Source organism: Nycticebus coucang, chromosome 13 (genome assembly GCF_027406575.1).
Source record: "Nycticebus coucang isolate mNycCou1 chromosome 13, mNycCou1.pri, whole genome shotgun sequence".
Lineage (NCBI taxonomy): Eukaryota > Metazoa > Chordata > Mammalia > Primates > Lorisidae > Nycticebus > Nycticebus coucang.
This window is the reverse complement of record NC_069792.1, coordinates 93,302,034-93,322,798: the sequence shown is the minus strand read 5'-3', so window position 1 is coordinate 93,322,798 and position 20,765 is coordinate 93,302,034. Positions and strand designations below refer to the sequence as shown.

General features: G+C 48.7%; 1 protein-coding gene across 1 annotated transcript in view; it reads right to left on the bottom strand.

Moving 5' to 3' along the window:
• The window catches only part of TG (thyroglobulin), a 231,284-nt gene that overhangs the window by 90,672 nt on the left and 119,847 nt on the right, over positions 1-20,765 (bottom strand). Inside the window, exons 37-41 of the mRNA XM_053558250.1 lie at positions 19,940-20,104; positions 14,914-15,133; positions 13,319-13,412; positions 11,508-11,667; positions 4,882-5,084 (exon numbers count right to left, since the gene is read on the bottom strand). Coding sequence (XP_053414225.1) covers positions 4,882-5,084; positions 11,508-11,667; positions 13,319-13,412; positions 14,914-15,133; positions 19,940-20,104 — 842 coding nt within the window. The remainder of the gene's footprint in view (positions 1-4,881; positions 5,085-11,507; positions 11,668-13,318; positions 13,413-14,913; positions 15,134-19,939; positions 20,105-20,765) is intronic.

The following is a 20,765-nucleotide window of genomic DNA, read 5'->3' as shown; positions in this document are numbered from 1 at the left end:
GCAGTTTCTGCTTTTATTAGAAGGCTGACCTGTAGGAGATACAGCTTGAAAATACCCCTGCTGGGTCTGTAAACACTCTGAGGAATAATGGCTATAGACAAAGCTACGTCTAAGGCCTGGGAAGGAACATTAACCAGGCCGTCCCCTGCCCAGTCAACAGTCAAAGCAAATACCCATTGGGATTTGTCTTATGGCCAGGGCAGAGATCAAGGGAATAGCTCGAGCCCTAACATATGGGCGGGAGGGCTTGTACCCTAATCACAGAGGGAAATACCTTCAAGTGGAGAGCAAAAGAAAATTTTTCTCTCCCACTGATTCTTCGGAGGAGCCTGATCCTGTCATATCTGCTCCAGAGAGAACTAGAGGGGATTAACCTCCCCCAAGAAATCCGTGTGTGTGACCAGAGACAGGAGGCTGCCCTGTCACAAGGCTCAGGTTTCGGATTTCTCAAGGCTGCTCAGACCCTTAAAGTTAATGATTATAGAAAGAATAAGAACTGACACGCTTACGCAGAGAAACTGCTGATATTTTTGTTCCCTTCTTCAGTTTACCCTTTGGGCTAAATGAAAAAAATAGCCTTTTATAAAAGCTGAGTGGAACAAACACTCAGGGCCACTGGCTGGAACTCCATAAGCCATAAGTGGTGGTCCCGTGTTCCCACCGTTGAAACTATTCTGCGTGTCCTGACTTTTTTTTTTATTAGTATTAGATCATAGCTGTGTACATTAATGCGATCATGGGGCACCATGCACTGGTTTTATAAATAATTCGAAGTAGAATAGTTCAAAGTATAATTCAGCACATAAACAAATTAAAAAACAAAGACCATATGATTTTCTCAATTGATGCAGAAAAAGCTTTTGATAATATCCAGCATCCCTTCATGATCAGAACACTTAAGAAAATTGGTATAGAAGGGACATTTCTTAAACTGATAGAGGCCATCTACAGCAAACCCACAGCCAACATCATATTGAATGGAGTTAAATCGAAACCATTTCCACTCAGATCAGGAACCAGACAAGGCTGCCCATTGTCTCCACTGACTTTTTATCTCTCAAGGTGACCTCCTCTTTCCTCTCTTAAAACTGGCCACAGAATGCATGATTGCAGCAAGCTGCTCTTCTTCCTCCAACCTGGCCCTGGAGCAGGTGAAATACCAGGGACTTGCTTTTATTTGGAGTTGCCTTTCCTTGGCAAGGGAAGAGAGGAACCTGAATTTCAAGTTCATATGATATGCAGGTCCTCAGACCTTGGAAGATAAAATGAATCATACTGATTTGATTTTGTAGGCAAATAATGCAAGATGAAAGGTTTCCTCCAAGACCAAGACCTTGATGCAAACATACAGGCCCTAGGTGTAGTCTCTTTCTGTTACACCTTCAGACCCCAGAGTCCCAAGTTCCTGGAAAACCAGCCTCATAAAGAGTGGGAAAACACATGAGTTGGCTTTGTGTTCCAGCCCCTAATGCAGCTCCTCCTGCTGTGCATTCTTTGGCAGGTCATAAACTTCTCTGAGCCTCAGATTTCTTATCTCTAGATTGAAAATAAAATAAATGTAAGGAATCTATGAGATGAGATATTAAAGGACTTTGTGGCCTGAAATATGCTAAGCAGTAATAGGTTATCAATTATCACCACCAAAGTTTCTTTTGACTAATGTTTCAACAGTTCTAGACCCAAGATTTGCAGAGAGACTGAAGACTTTATCCAAGAATAAATTTCTAATTCACAGTCATTCCCCCAAACATCTGCTGATAAAGAACACCTTCAAGGACTGGTGGGACCACACCTATGGTGTATTTTACAAGGGTATATGTTAAATCTACTAAGTGTAGAATATAAATGTCTTAACATAATAACTAAGAAAATGCAGTGAAGGCTATGTTAACCTGTTTCATGAAAGTATTTCAGATTGTATATAAAACTAGCACATTGTACCCCACAATTGCATTAATGTATACAGCTTTGATTTAATAATAAAAAAAAGAACTGCTAATATAGTAAAGTATTTTAGATCTCTTGATTCCAAATAATTTCACAGGCAACCCAAAGACTGCTGGGAGCAGTTGTAAAAGCTGCTTCCAAATGACTAAAACAGATGAGAGGGTTTATTTTTAAATATGCTACCATTTGTTAAAACAGATTAGTTTTTGAAATTCCCCAAACACCTACACCCTCAAAAAGAGAAATGTGTTTTCTAGGACTATTGGAAGGTATTCTGAGCATTTTCTGAGTCCTAGTGAGTGTCTGGTTTCTGAGAGGGCCTTGGAGAAATCCTCTAGGATCAATGGAAAGCACGATAATCTCTTTGCAACATCAGGAATTGAAATATGTTTCGGCTCAACTCTCCTGCCACTGAGATGGACCAACTTCAGAGGGACAGAGTGAAGAAAATTGGAATCAAAGGACAAGAAACAGAGGAAAGAGGCGGGAGGGAGGGCATTGGAGTGGCTTGTGGTTCTCGACATCTGAGCACTCCCACAGTCATCTGCTGGCTGCTGCTGTGTTAATGATGGAGCATGTGGTTACTGCAAGATGCACGGAGCAGGTGCTAGGGGCCCTGTGGAGAGCCAGGCACCCAGAGCCCTGCCCTGGGTGCTAGAAGCTCCAGGGAGAGCAAGGCACCCAGAGCCCTGCCTGAAGTGCTAGAAACCCCATGGAGAGCGAGGCACCCAGAGCCCTGCCTGAAGTGCTAGAAACCCCATGGAGAGCGAGGCACCCAGAGCCCTGCCTGAAGTGCTAGAAGCCCCATGGAGAGCCAGGCACCCAGAGCCCTGCCTCGGGTGCTAGAAGCCCCATGGAGAGCAAGGCACCCGTGGCCCTGCCCCAAGTGCTAGAAACCCCGTGGAGAGCAAGGTACCCAGAGCCCTGCCCTGCTGGAGCCTCCCGTCTTGGAGGGGGGCAGCCTTGGCACTGAGAGCGATGACCTACGGTGGACATCATGGGATATTCCGTGCAGGAGAAGTACAAGCAACACAAGCCACAGAAAGGGGCCCAGTTCCAGGCTGTGAAGTCGGGAAGGCCTTCCTAAGGGACAGGAAAGGCAGGCAAAGAAGGGGCTGGGACAAAAGCATTCCACACAAAGGAAACTGCCTACAGAAGGAGGAAGAGATGGTGGACTCCAAGGGACAGTAAAGACCACTGCAGCTGACAGAGAGAGATGGAGTGACAGGTGCTGTTTTCTGTTGGGAATGGTGACAATGCTGATCTAGCATCAATCATGCCTAAGGCCCTAAACATGACACTAATACCGTCCCATAATCGAGGGTTTGGGTCTCAGGAATGCTGGGCAGGGCTGGGGTGCAGTTATGTGGTACAGGTCTGCCCATGGTGCAGGTCTCAGTGGTTCTCCATAGGGGACTTCATAGTCTCCTGATTGCTTTCTCTAACTCTGGCATTGCCCCTCTTAACTCTACCCTCCATCCCACTCTAAGAGAGGTCTTCCTAAAAGGCTGCTCTGAGCAAGTTCCCCACCTGCTTAAAAACCTTCTGATGGCTCACCAGTGTTCACAGCAGCACTACTTGTGACAGGCAAAAGGCAGAACCCAAATGTCTATCAACAGATAATCAATGAATCAAATGTGGTCCATCTGCACAGTGGAATATTGTGCAGAAATCCTGGCACAGGCTACAACGGGGCTGAACTTTGAAGACGTTATGCTAAGTGAAATAAGCTGGACACAAAATGATGAATCTTGTATGATTCCACTAATACCAGGCAGCTAGGACAGGCCAATTCCTAGAGACAGAAAGGAGAACAGAGGCTCCTTTCCTCCTAGAGATTACCAGGGGCTGAGGGGTTGCAGGAGTGGGGAGTTTGTATTTAATGAATACAGAGTTTCTGTTCTGGCAATGGATACTGGTGAGGGCTACACAACACTAGAATGTATTTAATGCCACTGAACTGGATACTTTAAAATACTTAAAATCATAAAATGAAACCAAAAAGCAAACAAAAATAAACAAACCCCTTTGAAGGACCCCCAAGCACTCAAGATAAAACCCAAGCTGTTCAGGGTGGTCTGGCCCCTCTCTGCCCTCCCACTGCTGCCCAGTAGAGCTCCGTCCTCCAAGGGCTGCCTGCAGCCAGGATTCTGCCTGTAGTTTACAGTCCCCTTCAGCGTTCAGCTCAGACACCCTCTCTCTGGGGATGCGTTCCTCCATGCTTCCTCCTTCCCCTATGCTTCATTGGGGTCTTCTCTTTGGGCCACCCTAAGATCCTCTTTTAAATATGTGCTTTAAGTGTTTATCTCCCACCCTCAGTAACTACAAAATTCCTGAGAACTGGAACACATATTATTTATCATGGCATCTCCTGCATCTAGCACTGAACACCTGGTACAAATTAGATATATAAAAACAGTAGAAAATAATTAGCAGAGAATAATAGACATCAGAACTTATGCTGGAGACAACCAGGTTATTTCTTCCATCATCATCATCATCATCATCATCATCATCATTATATCATCACAATTATTGTCATTATCAACATCAATCACTGTATCATTATCACCATCACTGTCATCATCGTCATCACCTAGCAGGCACTTCAGACCATCCAGAAGAACCATGAGTAATGAGTTCTCTTCTTGCCACCATTCATTGGCAAGGGAGGTAACTTACGGTTCAGACCACTAAACCCTAATGAGCATTTCCCAGGAAATAAAGACACTTTACCACCTAGAATTTGACATGCGTGGATAGTATTCAGGAGAACCCCTTCAGCATCCTAGAACCATGTGTACATGGAAAGATAAACAGGAGCCATACTCAGGACATAGGACAAGGACAACCCAAGAGATCGAAACCATCTGAGGGAACCATCTCCCCCCAGTAGCATCTGCGGGAAGACTGAAGCTAGCGCTTGAGACTCACCATTAGCACAGCTCTCCGGAAGAGTCTGGAGTTGGTGGCTCTGGTTGTGAGAAGGTGGATACTGGCCACGTCAGCCCCGCCACGGTCTGCTGCCAAGCACACGCGTCGAGGGTCTCCACCGAATGCTCCAATGTGGGTGTGCACCCAGGTCAGAGCTGCCACCTGGTCCAACAGTCCCCAGTTGCCACTCGCCTCTGCAGACCCTTCAGAAAAGAAGAAAGCCTTTCACCCTTTGACATTTTGCAACCTCATTTAACAACCATGGTGCTATCTCTGCCAGGCACTTGGTTCCTCCAAGACACCTGGGCTCTTGTCCCACAGGTTGAGATAATGAGTTACAAATACAGTGAAGGATAGTGGGAAGAATATTGGCTTTGAAATCAGACACAACTATGCATTACCTTTGCCAGCTAGGAGACCTTGGACATGACCCCTCACCTCCGTGGGCCCATGGCTTCCCATCAGTAGATGGGGCATTGCTCAGTTAGAGGCAATGCACACGCAGTTCCACCACTCATTGGTGGGAAGAGGTGAACTCCCTGCTCTACACAGCTTGAACCCCATTTCAGGTGGCTTCCCAGGACACTGGCCAGGCCAGGCGGGGGCTCTAGATCCTAGTCCTTTCCCTGCCTCATCCTCTGCAGCAATAATATCATACAACTGAACTAATCTCTTTCCTTTCTCAAGGACGTCAATAAGCATTTGTTAAAAATCCAGCACTATTTTTTTTTAATGAAATAGAGCAGAAACACATTCTTCTTTTTAGCTTCTTGGGACACTACATGCCCACTCTCTTCTGATCATCCTGAAGTCTGTGGATGCTCCTTGTCAAGGTACTCTGCAAACTTGTGCTCCTTTATGAAATCTGGAAACACTAACCAGCATTCTCGTCTCCACTGAGGCCCCCCATGCGTGTTTTCTGACTTTGCCCTAAGAAACACATATCAAGGGGTCCAGGCCCCCTACATGCGGATCAAATAGGCACACATCTGCAGCTCAGATGCTCCCAGAGCTCCAGCCCCACCCCATCTCCCCATGAGACACTGTGGCTCTGATTAATAGGCTTCAGTATCCAGCAAGAAACCACCGACAAGACTCCGTATTCTCACATAGAAAAAAATCAATAAAAAAACAATAAAAAATCTGATTCTCCAATGTAGTATTCAAAAACTGAAGCAAACACCCGTGCAGAGACCATTCCGATACATGGACAAATCATTTTTCCAGCGCGTCATGCTCTGAGATTGGTAAAGCCATTAGTGTCACGTAATCCCTGCTGTGAACTTTTCTGGACTGTGCATTTGTTCCATGTGTTAAGACGAACACGTCTGTTTCCCTCAAGGTCTCAGGGAGCCCAAGAAAGTGGAGCACTAACTTCAACTCCTGTAAACCTGGGAGGTCACGTCCAGGGCCTGCCCTTCCAGGGACAATGGGGAAAGGGGGATGTTCCTGACTCTCACTTCTCATGCGTCAGCTTCCTACTTCCTGAAAAGAGCCAGTGCTGTCCTCTGGGGTCCACCCTCCCAGGATGTCAGGGGTGAGGGCACTTTCCAAGGCTCTCATTAAACTAGTGTGACCTGGGTTCCACCTGAGGCTGGGCCAGGCACCATGCTGGGGACCGTCCTGGGGGGCCCTCGGCCTCAGCACCCAGAAGGCAGTTAACAAGCAGTTATACTCTGAGAGTTTGGTCCCACCCTTTCTTTTCCTGGTGAAGAAACTAAAATTTAAGAAGGAAAGAGCTTATTTAGATGTAAGAAGTAAATTTGAGATCAATTTGGAACTCAAATCCTGATTCACAACCAGAACTCTGTATTAATGCTTAATCTAATTCAAACATTTGTTGAAAAAAATCTATCATGTGTATTAAACAATGTATGTGCTCTATTTTTGGAACTGTCTCCACTCAAAGAGGCTACATAACTCCCTCATTCCTAGTGTATAAAGTCTGGAGGTCTTCCTGGCTGTTCAGATTTTTCGAGATGTGCAGTTAGCCATTCTGATCAGTCTGGGTCCCTGTCACTGCCCACATCCAGCTGGTTGCAGCCTGGGGTGGCTCAGCCCCAGTTCTCTTCACCCTCAGGTCCCCTAGGCTCAGTCTCACCATAAGCACAAGCTGCACTGCAGATGAGTGTGTGGGAAAGCTCAGCCCCAGGGCAGGGAAGGACAGGGCTCTGGCGGCTGCCCAGGAGCTACAGCCTGGTGGGGAGGCGGATGTGAACGGAAGCTCTCTGGACCTGGGTAGCATCCACATGGCCCCTATCTGCCCCACCACCTACTCCTCTGATCAGCACCACCCAGCAAACATTTCAACTGTCGCCTTGGCAGAAGCCCCTAGTGCAGTTCCGGGTTCCCAACAGGTCCTCAACCAGGTCTTGTCAGTGGACATGGGCAGGAGGTGGCACAGAGGCTTCAGAGCCAGACCACTGGCTGCAATCCTGGCCCTATGACTTACTGGATGTGGGGTCCCTGGACAAATTACTTAGGTTTGTGTGCTTTGGTCTGTAAAATGATGACAGTACTTACCTCTTTCAGTTATTATGATGAATAATTTAGCCACTGTTTATAAAAGGGAACCGAACAGAGTCTGGCATAAAGCATTATAGAAGATCAACTTTTTAATAAAATAGAACAAGTTTAGGCCCTAACATCATCTCACCAATGCCCTGATCAGGGCCTGCCTTGTCTCCTGTAATAGGAGCAGCCTCCGTGACAGACCCCGCTGGACCACCCTCTGTGCCTGACTTTCTGTTTAAGAAGGACACAGACCCTCTCCACAAGGGACGATGAGGTCATGCACTTCGTGGTTAAGGCTGGCAGCCTGGCCTTCTGTCTGGCTCCCAGGCCAAAGCATACTTCCTCCACTCCCACGCCCTATGGAGGGCCAGCAGGCCAGTGCCTTGTCCACCCTGTCCTTCTCTGTCCCCGATGCCACCCCCAACTCCCCTCACTGCATTGCTCTGCCAGGCAAAAGACAATCACTGAGTGCCAGATGCCCCTGAGGTCTGTCCCGCCTGCAGCATCCACGCCTGGGGACGTGGCCTCCCCTGGCCCACTGGGGGAGCCCTCACTATTTTTTCCAACAGCTCATTTCAACAGGCTCCAAGGTTGCCTCTAAATACAGGGATGGGCTTGTCCTTTCTCTTAGAAAACACAAGTTTGTCTAGCCGACCTCAGGCTGGGCACCGGCTTCAGCTTCCATCTTTCTCTACCTCTTTTGAAAAGCGCCTCTGGAGTATGGGGCTTTAGGGCACCATCTTCTTTCTGGGACTCATTTATGGGCTGCGATGAGGCACATGCCGCAGCTATTCAGCCTGAGTCAATAAATGCCAAGGCTGCTATGGCCACCATCAAGAGACAGCTCTGGGCCCGCCACTAGCCAGATTCTGCGCCGGGAAATGAGGAAAACACAGCCCTGCCTTGAAAGAGCCCCTGTCTTGGGGAAGAAGGGGAGAGTTGACTCGTGCAAGCCCTGCTAGGTGCCAGGCTCCCTGCTTTTCCTTCACACACTCCACCTCACATAAGCTGCCCCCTTGCACTGGCCTCATCTGTTGACAGATGGGCCCTGCGATGGGAGGCAGAAAGAAGGAACTGCCCTGAGCCCCTAGAGCCCCAGGCCCCTCAGAGCGTTGGGGCAGCTCTCAGACACTGCCCTGCTCAGATGCTGGCCTGTGGAGCCTGCAGGGCCCCAGGCTGAGGCTGGCACTCAACGTGAGCAGTCCTTTCCAGACCTCTCATCTGAACTGCAGTTTTCAACTGTTTAAAATGGAAAAAGGAAGCAATGAATTGGCAGAGCATGAGGAAGCTGTAAGGCAATAAAACAATTCTGTGGGACCCTGCAATGGTGGACATGGGACATCTTGTGTTTGGCAAAACCCCTAGAACGTACCATGCCGAGAGTGAGCCCTAATATAAAGTATGGATGCTGTGAGTAATGTGAATAATAAAATGCCCCTGCTGGTTCATCAAGGATCACAGCGCGCCCACCCAAAGCATGGCATTAATAATAACAGGAAAACAGGGGCGGGGGAGAAGGAGTGTGGGGAACTCTCTGTGCCTTCTGCTCAATTTTTCTGTAACTTAAACCAGTTCTTCACAGTAAAATCTGTTAATTAAAAATAAAATAGAAAAGAGGACGGAGGAAGCGTTTGTGCCACAGGCTTACTAGGGGGCTAGCAGAGATGGAGGCTGCTCCTCGCCCCGCAGGGAGGGGAGCACCTGCTTCCAGTTGGTGCCTGCACCCAGTGTAGCTCTGCAGAGCCTGGCCACCAAGTGTGCCTGAGGTGGGCAGGAGATGGCTCCTGCACAGGCCTGTGTCCCTATCACAGGTCTGCTGGCCCACTGCCCAAGATCCTGTGTCTGTGCCTCAGTTTCCTGAATGATTCACTGAGGATACTAAGGTCTCCATGCCCCTTTCAGGGCAAACTACAAGGAGGTGCAGTCTTCGGAAAATCAGGAGGGGACTTTCCATGAGATCTAGTAAGCAAAGCAAAGGGCCTGTGGCCAAATAGACACAAAAGACTGACCTTGCTCTGTACAGGAGGAATAAGGCCTCCTCAGGCATTTCTAGGCCTCTGAGGAGGCAAGCCAAAATTCAGTACTTCTTGTTATTATTCAACCAGCAGATCTAGTGCCCAGGATGCCACTTGTGGGTGATAAAGGCCCTCCCTGAGCCTCTTGTCTCCATGTGGAGTGGCCATTCAGTGTTGGCCATGCAGATATCCTGTGAGAGCTGAATGGGGCTGCCCAGGAGAAATACCTGGTACAGGGAGGTGCCCCGTTGGTGCAATTCCCTTCTCTCTTGCTGATTGTTCTCCTCTGAGCAAAAGTGAACAGGCACTATTGGTGCAAGTGAGGAATGAGTGTTCTGGAAGCTTCCATCGCCTCCCCACAGGCTGTCCCTGCCAGCAGCCGAAACGAGTTTGCCACTCCAGAAGCACATGAATTCTCAGCAAGATTACATTTTGTGAAATCAAAATCCTCCACCCCCTCAGTGACAGACGGCATATGGAAAGTCACTCTCTTCTGTCTCAAAATGCTCTAAGCCAAGAAGCCAGCCATGTCTGGGGCAAGCTCCACGGGCCTTCCGCAGGACGATCGCCCACCTCTTCTGAGAAAGGAGCTACTGACTCGGCTCATCATAGTCAGTGTTGCATTCAAAAAGAGCAAATGAGACTCGAGTAAAGAAAGAAAATAAACTCACATGTAAATAATTATTCATCCTCTCCAAAGAGCGTCCACAAGGCCCAGTCACCATGTTCGTGTCTCAGTGGTACATCTATGTGAAGTAGGATAGGGACCCTGCTCACTAGTTTACTAGGGACCTGGGAAGATGCAATGAGTGGCCCAGAGTCCCTCAGGCCAAGAACAGAGGCAGGGAAGGGGGTAGCTGTATCTCCTCTTGGATTCCCAGAGGACCCTGCTACCTCTAAGGGAAAATCTGAAATCATTGTCCCTGATTCCCCCTCCATCGGCATCCGGCTGCATTTTGCCTTAACTTGTTGCCTGTTTCCTAAGCCTAATATCTTCTTGTTTCTGGTCCAGGCCCAGAATCTTGGCTGTGGTACCCAAGGCCTCATGCCATGTGGTCAGCTAGCTCTCTGTGTTTCTGTTTCTGCAGGATGCCCACCACTCTCACACACCCTAATCCACCATGGCTCCTTCCCACCTGCCCCCACCCTGAGCATGATACAACAGGCCAGGTCTTCAACAAGACCCTTTCCAAACAGAGATGAAGCTCCCTGCCCATCCTTGAGGGCATGTATAATTCACTACATTCTCTAAAACCTTTCCCAGGTATTCCCTCACCTGAACACACAGGGTAAAATGTTCCCATTTTCCAGAGAAGACTGATAGTTGGAGAAAGGAAGAGTTTTGCCCAAGGTCCCACAGCCAACAAGCGGCAGAGTTGGCCCTTGGCTTTTCAGAGTCCAAGGCCAGTGTGTCCATCATCTCCCATCACGGCGTAACACCCCCACCACCCCTGCTGATGTCTGGAGAAGAAAGAGAGGACGTGGCTGGAGGATGTTTGGGTGGGTTCAGACCTCAGTTCTGCCCGGCTGAGTAGTAAACATGGACCTGCCTGGGCATAGGACAGGACAGTGTTCACAAGGGAGGCCCAAGTTAGAGGAGGTGGAAATTACCACCTACCCAGCCCTCATTCTGAGGCAGATGCCTCCCCAGGGCCAGAGAGCAACCCCTGACCCACACACCCTGCACCTGTTCAGGGCAAGTCAAGCCCTGGTACATCCTGGCTCTGCTATTTCCTAACTACATAACATGAGACATTTTCTATCCTCCTGGGGCTTGATTTCCTCTTCAACACACACACCCACACACACATACACACACATACACACACACACACACGTGCACACACCCTCCACAAGATAATGCCCATGATATACTCGGAACAGCTTCAGACACATGGGAAGTTCTCAATAAGTGGCAACCATTGTTCTTATGTATAGGTGTCAGCATCAGGGGAGGGATGCAGAATGTGCTGGAATTTCTACTGTGTGCCTCACAGGGCTAGAGGAGAGGTAGGGCAGCAAGGGATGGAGCTCCAGGGAGAAGGGGCTGAGCCTCGGTTCAGGGGTCAGCAGTCCCCACCAATGCCAGCAACTCACCAGAACTCAGGAAGCCGAAAACACCCACTCGGTAGCCGGCAGTGACCACGATGAGGTCGCCAACAGCAGCCAAGACGGAGCCATCAACAGTCGGCCATGCTGCGCTGCCGTCCTCCTGCACCATGTTGTGGAAGAACAGCAGCACGGACGCGTTGGGGGCCTGTGGGGACAGGAGAAATTCAGGCTCAAGGCAGTGATGCCCATTTGTACCCACAGGAGCTTGGTCAGACCACCTTTCCCACGTGAGGTGCCAGATTCTGGATCTTCCGTGGGCTCCTCCTGTTGACTCTGTCCTGTGGATGCATTTACCCTGTGACATGAGCTGAGTTTTATACCCTCCATTCTTAGACTGAAGTCCTAACCCCCAGGTCCTCAGAGTGTGATTGCACTTGGAGTTAGGGCCTAATGACGTCATGAGGGTCATGGGGAGGGCCCTAATCCAGCAGGACTGGTGTCCTTATAAGAAGGAGAGGGTCCTCCTTGCCCTGGGTCCTCTGTGACTCTCCTCAGGTGAACACCTTCACTGCATCTTGGTAATGCAGAGCCTTAGTCCATTAAGGACTTGCTAAGGACCAGGCACCATTCCAAGGATCTACATTTGGTCCTGAAACAGCTCTGTGAAGTTAGCATATTATTATTATTAATCCCATTTTACTGATGAGCAAGGAGAGAATTAGAGATCACACAGCCCAGAGGTAGAGGAGCTGGGGTTTGAATCCAGGCTGACAATTTTACAGTAGAATATTATTCTCCATTTGGGATCTGATGCCCCCCAGCCACAGTACATGCAGGCACCGGATGACTCAGGTCCGTCCAGGGTCCTGCCTCCTGTGACAGGTCCACTTCATGTTCAATAGCCCCCCTTCCTCCCACAGAAGCCTCCTCACACAGATGCCTCCACACCAGGGCCCCCTCACCAGCAGCACACGTGACCCCAAGGACCTGCCTCGGTCAGCCTGGGCTAAGCACTCTCACCTACAACACTGCAGATCTTCCACCCCTGAAGTAGATGCTGTAATGGGGACCACAAACACCCCATTCTTCAGGTTTGAAAAAACAACCCATTCTCAGAGGTTCAGAGCATGAAATAACTTGTTAAAAATCCCATAGGGAGAAAGAGGCCAATCCAAATTCTAACCTTGCCCTGACCTCTCAGACACTCTCCTGGCCCTTCCCTTCCTTCCCCACTTGGCGGAACTGTAAATTCTTCAGATGCAAGACCTTTGTAAACGCCCCAGGGAAAGGCTGGCTCAGGTGGTTGGGGTCTCATCTTCTCTGGGCTGTGCAGTAAGTTGGCTGTGGGGCTCAACACTCCTCTTCCCTCACACCCCTGCACAAGTGTCACCTCCTGATCTCCCCCAAACACTTCCTGTCAATGCTCCTCCTTGCCCTGCTTATTTTTTCCACAGTACTAATTATTGCCATAATTAGTTAATATTTATTTACTTATCTATTTATTTCTTCCCCTGTCACTAACACACAAGCCTTATGAGGGCTCTAGTACATACCTATGCCCCAGCCAGGACAGGGCCATGTATGCCACAGACCCTGAGACCTCTGAGGGAACTGGGGGTCTGATGCACACTGTCCACCCCATGTGGTGCTGTGGGTGAGGACATGCGGAGGAAGCAGGCGGCCGCTCTGCTCACTCTCAGACACCCAGGCCTCCCCAAAACTCAGAGCCCCCTGCACATAGCACTGGCGGGGCACAGGCTCCGTGGGCTCCGTGGGCCATGGGGGAGGTGAGTGGGCAGTGCTGGCTCTGGGGAACAGTGGATTTCGGCAAACACAAGAAGTGCTTTGGAACTCACCATGTTCTGAGGGACAAACACATTGAGATATAAGCAGTCTTCACTGACTTCCAGAGACGTGGGCCTCAGGATGCCTGGCTGCCAGCAGCTGGCCCTGCAGATACAAACTGTGTGACCTCCAAGAGAAATAGCCATGAGGACATGCCCCATCCCTCTCCCCACCCATTGCCTATGGTTAGAGGACCACCCCACTCCAAAGGCCAGTCCACGGGAGGATCAATAGGGTGCCCTTACTCTCTGGCCACCAGACTGTAGAGGGATGATCCACCAGCCCAGAGAGAAAGGTGCTGACCTGGTGGCTCAGGATAGAGCAGGGGACAATGGAAGCCTCTTGGTACCACTTCCCTCCCTTGCTCCACTATGCAGACCTCTCTCCAGATGGAACATCTGACCTGTTTCCCACCACAGTGCAGAATCCCCGGATGCTGGTTTGAGCATGTCCTGGTACAGGAACTGAGCCCACAGCTGAGACCAGGCCTAATGGTGGCAGGATACACATCCACCTAACAGGCTACCTGAGTGTCGCCCATGCCTCATCAGCTCTGGGCTGCAATGACCCACACTCTGCAGTCACTCTCCACTCATGGCCTAGGCAACCGGATCGCCTCATCTGTCAAGCGGGTGCTTCCTAACGTGGTAAGGTGTTCTAGCTCACAGGCAGACAGCACGCCTTCCTGCCTTCCGACTCCACTGTCTCAGTTGTGTCCTCACTGTCCTTTGCCTGGAGTGCCCTGCAAACCTCCTGGCTCATTAGCCTGTGCGGCCGTGGGCTAGAACACCTTATCACATTAGGAAGCACCCACTTGACAGATGGGCCCGCCCTGCACCCCGCCACAGGTGGCGATGCAGGCGGAGGGTGAGCTGCCTGAGGACAGAGGCGCGAGGTGCCGGCAGGGAGGAGAAGGGCAACCACAATGGGGGGGTCTTCTCGCAGGCACCCCAAGTGTGCTTCAATTAGAGAAGCGCACGGAAGCGTCCTTCAGTACGTTCACTATTTAAGGGTGCGAGCAGGAAAAGGAGGGGAGCGAACTGAAGATTCTGATGGGGAAGAAGGTAGGAAACGGGTGCTGTAAAATACTAACTTGTAACGTTGTCCCTAGCAGAAAAACAAATCTTCAAAATTACCATCATTAGCTCATTGACTTTTCCCGGCTTCCTTACAGCACAGGAGGCCAGGAGGCTGAGCTCGGCCCCTGCAATACAGAGGCAAGTGCTCTGGCCACCCCACCTCCAGGTCTGGCCCAGGGGAGCCCCCTGCTGACTACTCCACAGCCCCTCTTTCCCAGATCAACATCCAGGTAGACCTTGGAGGAACACAGAGCCTCCATGGGCCTGGGCCCAGGAATCCCTGCCTGGAGCAGAGCACACAGGCCACATGCCACCACATGGACTTCACGTGAACAGAGCCCTGTTAAGCCACTGATATTTGGGGCCATCTGGCACAGCACTTAATGCCCCCCCCCAACTCTTAAGCCTCTCACCCTCATACATTGCTCAAGCCAGAGTGCACTGCCCTGCTACCAGACTCACTGTGGTGGATGAGAACGGGAAGGGGCCTCTCCAGGTACTCACCAAACATACTTCCCTCAACATACCTTGGCCTGCTGGCATTCCAGGAGCCAGTCCAGTTCCAGGGCTCTGGAGCCCGGAAACGGCTCTCTGCCAGGGGCGGGGCAGCATATGGAACTCCAAGGAACTGGTCCACTTGCTTCCATGATGTGCCCACCTGGACAGCCTGAGACCTGCCCAGCAGCTGGCCGTGGGTGGCAATAGGCACAGAAGGTGCAGAGGCCTCATAGCTGAGCAGAGGGATGCCTGTGGGTGCAGGGGGGGAAGCAGTGAGTACCTCCTCCACTGGCATTCTGAACAGGTTTTAAATAAAAGAGGGAGAAATCACTGCTTTTTGCAACTGTAAAATGTCAGCAATTCATGGGGCGGTGCCTGTGGCTCAGTCGGTAAGGCGCTGGCCCCATATACTGAGGGTGGCGGGTTCAAACCCGGCCCTGGCCAAACTGCAACCAAAAAATAGCCGGGAGTTGTGGTGGGCGCCTGTAGTCCCAGCTGCTCGGGAGGCTGAGGCAAGAGAATCGCTTAAGCCCAGGAATTGGAGGTTGCTGTGAGCTGTGTGAGGCCACGGCACTCTACTGAGGGCCATAAAGTGAGACTCTGTCTCTACAAAAAAACAAAAACAAACAAAAAAATGTCAGCAATTCATTCAGGTAGACCCCATAGCTTAAGTCTAGTCAAGTTTTCAATGTGAACAAAAAGAAATAATAGCAAAGACAACTGATCTTTATTAGGTACCAAATGTGTGTGCACAGTGCAGCAGGGATTTCTCCTGCAAATGTGTTTTTAATATCCTGCACATCTTCCCAATTGGACTTGAAGGGGCTGCCCACCCAGGCCCAGAGCTCCTTCTAACACCCTGGGCCTTTGGAAAGAGCAGAGGGCACATGGCAGGCAATATTCAACCTGCCCAGGGCCAGCTGGGGCTGAGATTCTTCACCAATCAGCAATTGTATCTGTGCTGAAATGTATGGATTATTTATATTAGAAGGGGTGAGTAAAGAATATTATTTCTTTAGGTGCTACAAGTCACATTTTACCACCAAATGAGTTTGCTGCAAACTTAGAACACGAAACTGACTTTTAGAACTTCAGAATTTTAGCTAACAGATTATATACCCATATTTACAGTTCACTGATAAAAGAAATGGGTTTAGGGGCAGAGTTAGGGCCTGCCAGGACCCCACAGTGAGGCAGGATTGAAAGCCACACCCTCTGAACTCCACCTCTAAGCTTTCCCCTCTCTGCGTCTCAGGTGCCCCTGCCTGTGAGGCCCTCCCTTCTGCTAGTTCAAGTCTAAATCTCTCTTGCCCATAAGGCCAAGACTGGGCCATTTGCTCTCCCTGCTGGGTCCCCAAGGGCCCTTCCCAACCCTCCTTGTAATGCTAATCACCAGCAACTTTTATCCCTTCCCCATAGCCTGATCTTGTTTCCTTCAGGGCATTTTCATTCATTTATTGAATTGAATCGTTAAATCAATGATTAGTTGATTGATTTAATAAACTTTTGGGGGGTCCTGGCTTGTTGCCAAGTACCATTTTCAGGAACTTGAGACAGGACTGTCTGATTCCCCCAAAGACTTAAAGCCTTGCACAAAAGAAGGAATAAATACTCTTGAAGGGATTCTTCTCCTGTGGGGAGTCTCTTATGATGTCTAAAAGTACTGATAACAAAAGACCAATACAAGGCATGTTAAGCAACTCTTGTAATTGCAGAAGTCAAATATGACTTGAGCATGACAAATTTAATAGTGTTTTTCTTCCTTAAAATGTATATGCATTTTTTGGCGCTCTCTCTCTCTCTCTCTCTCTGTATATACATATATATACATACACATGTAGGTATATACACACTCACAACAGTAATGACTAAATGGGAGTATGGAGAAAGGAAACAGACAGGCTTTACTTGGATTTATTTAAGTCCATCTATTTCTCAAGGGTTTGGAATACTGTGATGGTTCTCATATTGAAGTGATTTTGGCCCTTAATCATTTGACTGTGTCTGGAGATACTTTAAATTGTCACAAGGGTGAAAAAGATGCTATTGGTAACTAGTAGGAGAGGCCAGGATGTTGCTAAATATCCTGCAATGAACAGGTCACCCCCACCTCACCAAGACACTCCTCACCTCCCCACACACAACAAAGAATTCTCCAGCCTCAGGCGTCATTGTGTCCTGAGGTTGAGAAACCCAGGTATGATATCTGTTCATGCCATCCAGTTCACTGAGGGTTATCCTCAGGGACCCTCCGGTGCAGTGAAACCAACAGAGGGCCCGGAAGGTTGAGCAGACCTGTGTTTTATGTTACAGAAAAGCTACTTATGGGGGCTTAGTGCCTATAGCACAGTTGTTACAGCGCCGGCCACAAGCACCAAAGGCTGGTGGGTTCGAACCCAGCCTGGGCCAGCTAAGCAACAATGACAACTGCAACAAAAAAATAGCTGGACATTGTGGAGGGCACCTGTAGTCCCAGCTACTTGGGAGGTTGAGGCAAGAGAATCGCTTAAGCCCAAAAGTTTGAGGTTGCTGTGAGCTGTGACGCCACAGTACTCTACTGAGGGTGACATAGTGAGACTCTGTTTGGGGGGAAAAAGAAAAACAAAGCTACTTATTGGGAAAACTTTGTAATCTTTCTGATCCTCAACAGTCTCACCTGTGAAATAGGAACAATAGAAGCTGCCACAACACAGTGATGTTAGGAATCCACAGCAATACCTACAATCTTTCACACCTCCTGCCTGGCAGGTGGCAAGAGTCCAACACATGAATGAATGAGTAGAAGGAAGAAAGGAAAAATAGAGGGAGAAAGGTGGGAGGGAGGCTGAGAGAGAAAGAACGAGTAAATGAAAGCTTCACTGTTGCAAAAACATTGGAATATGAGTTAAAACTCAAAATGAGCACTCAGCATGGAAAGAAATTGTTGCTGCTTTTCAATCTGAGCTCAAATCACAAATCATGGCTGATATCTCTCCCACAGTTCCCTCTCACAAGATTTCCTGTCGCAATCATAAATTAAAAGGTGTCAGGTAAGCACTTAGGACCATGGCTGTCACAGTGGCAGAACCTTCTTCTGCTATGCAGGAAACAGACACATTTCATGAAGGTGGCACCAGGTTGGAGGAGCGAACCCAGAACAAACAAAAGGCTAAAGAATTTCAAGGGAATGAAGCCTGAGCCTGCTTCCCAGGGACGGTAGCATTCATTCCTCCTTTCAAAGGCTGCCCAGCGATTCTCAAGCTAAATGAAATCAAACATGGAAAAAATGCCAGATGTGAAGTTCTCTCTTTTGAGTTCTTTTGCAGAAATGGTAGATTCTTCCCAGAATACCCACATATTTAGGCCATGTGACTACCTGGGTTAAAGAAATCATCTGTGGGTTCAGCACCCATAGCACAGTGGTAATGGTGTCAGCCACGTCCACCTAGGGTGGCGGGTTCGTACTTGGCCTGGGCCAGCTAAACAACAATGACAAATGTAACAAAAAATAGCCGGGCATTTTGGCGGGTGTCTGTAGTCCCAGCTACTTGGGAGGCTGAGACAAGAGAATTGCTTAAGCCCAAGAGTTTGAGGTTGCTGTGAGCTGTGATGCCACAGCACTCTACCAAAGGTGACATAGTGAGACTCTGTCTCAAAAAAAAAAATAAAGAAATCATCTGTGGCCACATGCATTAGCTGCAAACAAATGATGTCTGGGTGGAGGTGACATGTACACAAATACTGCTTGCATCTTCTTTCAGAAGTGAGCATTTCACACTGAATTTTATCATACTGAATTCATAGAGAGGCAGCCTAATTTGTTTTACAGAACTCAAAACTCAATGTTAAGACAGTTCTCAGCACAACTACCACACAGATCAGCTACGCTATTGGTGAATTATACTATTAAAATCTATCTAGCTTGACTAAATAATATAAATGTCCAGAGAGATAGAAGACAAGACTTGAGATTGAGAAGCTGAGATCTTAGCCCAGAGGAATCAAAGCATTTCCCGGTGTAGATGACACTCTCATGGTCCGAAGGCTGAGGTCAAGGAGGGGCCACAGAGGAGGGTATCAAGACAGGACTGAATGACTGTCAATGCTCTAGGACAGGAAGGAGCCAAATCCAGTGGCTACCTAGTTTTTAAATAGAGCTTTATTGGAATGCAGTCAAGTTGATCGGCTGTTATATTGTTTATTGCTATTTTCATGCTACAATGGCAGTTGAGTAGTTATAACAGAAACATGTGGCTACAGAGAAATATTTATTATCTGGCCCTCTACAGGGAAAATATGCAACCCCTGCTTGAGGAGACAAGATGGCAGGTGCAGCCAACACTTTACAAGTGATTAATTCCATCCAATAAACACGTCTAGTTGGGAGGCGCATCCTACAGGCTCCCAGCTCTGAGCAGCTTTACTTGGATTTATGTTCTGCACCCCCTTGCAGGCCTCATCCCAGGTGCCCCCAGCGTCTAACACAATGTCTGAACAAATATTTTTAAACTAAACTCAGCCTGGATCAGCTGCCCTCTCCAAAGTGCTCACAATGTGAAAGTCAGGCAGTGCAGGTTTGTGGGAGAGGGTGGCATCTTGAGGTAGGAGATCTGGCTCCAAGTTCCTGCTCTACCATCACTATCTATATGAAACCAGGCACGTGTTGTAACTTCTCTGGGCTGCAGGCTCCTGATCTCTGGGATGTGGATAAAGCCTTATCCTTCCACCACACAGGATTAGTATGAGGACCAAATGAGATAAGGTTCATGAAAGAACTTTCTAAACTACAAAGCAGTAATAAAAAGTGGCCTAATTAATCATTTCACTAAGAAACTCCAAGATGGCCTCTACAACTCAAAAGAGTAAATGAATAAAAGTGACACAGAAGTAAGAGTTTTTCTATCTTCCTTTTTCCCTTCTTTCCTTTCCTTCACCCCATGTGAGTGCCGCCTAACTCAATGTAGCTTTGACCAAAACAAGCCACCACCTACCAAGTCACCCCATATATTTGAACAGTCCCTCTCAGCCAGGCCCAGGTTCCTAGGAATAGCTGGAAAGGCACAGGCCTTGGCTTACCTGGTTTCCGGTAGACATGGGTGGCCTCTTCATGGAGCAGAACGTGGCAGTTCTGGCCCTGCAGGCTATGTGTGCAGCTTTGGATGTCAGCATAGAACACACACCTTACAGCCCCAGCTCGGGTTTGCAGAGTGGCTATGCGGCAAGCCTGGTGCTGGGAACATTCTGTACAGATGAGGAAGAAGAGTGAGCCTTAGGCTTAGAGGTGTTACCTTACTCCTGCATCCCTGTATCCATGTGTGTAGCCAGCCGTTCATCTGTCTTTCTATCCACGCATCATCACCCATCCTTCCATCTAATCATGTGTCCATCAGTCCATCTACCCATTCATCTTCAATCCATCCATGCATCTGATCATTTCATCTGATCATTCAGCCTCCAGGCCATCCATCCAACCATCCACACATCACTATCTTCCTTCCATCTAATCATGCACCCATCAGCCCATCTATCCCTTTATCTTCCATCTATCCATCCATCATGCACCCATCAGTCCATCTATCCCTTTATCTTCCATCTATCCATCCATCATGCACCCATCAGTCCATCTATCCCTTTATCTTCCACCTATCCATCCATCATGCATCATCATCCATCCTTTCATTTGATCATTCATCCCTAGTCTGTCTATCCATCCATCCATCATCATCCATCCTTCCATCTAATCATATACCCACGGATCTTGCACCCATCAACCCTTTCATCAATCCAACCTTGCATTATATAATCACTTATTTGAGTAAGTAGCTACTACAAATTCTAGGCACTGTGTCAGAGGATGGGAATCAAATGATGGCAGTGGGCAACCCAACCTTCCCATCAATCT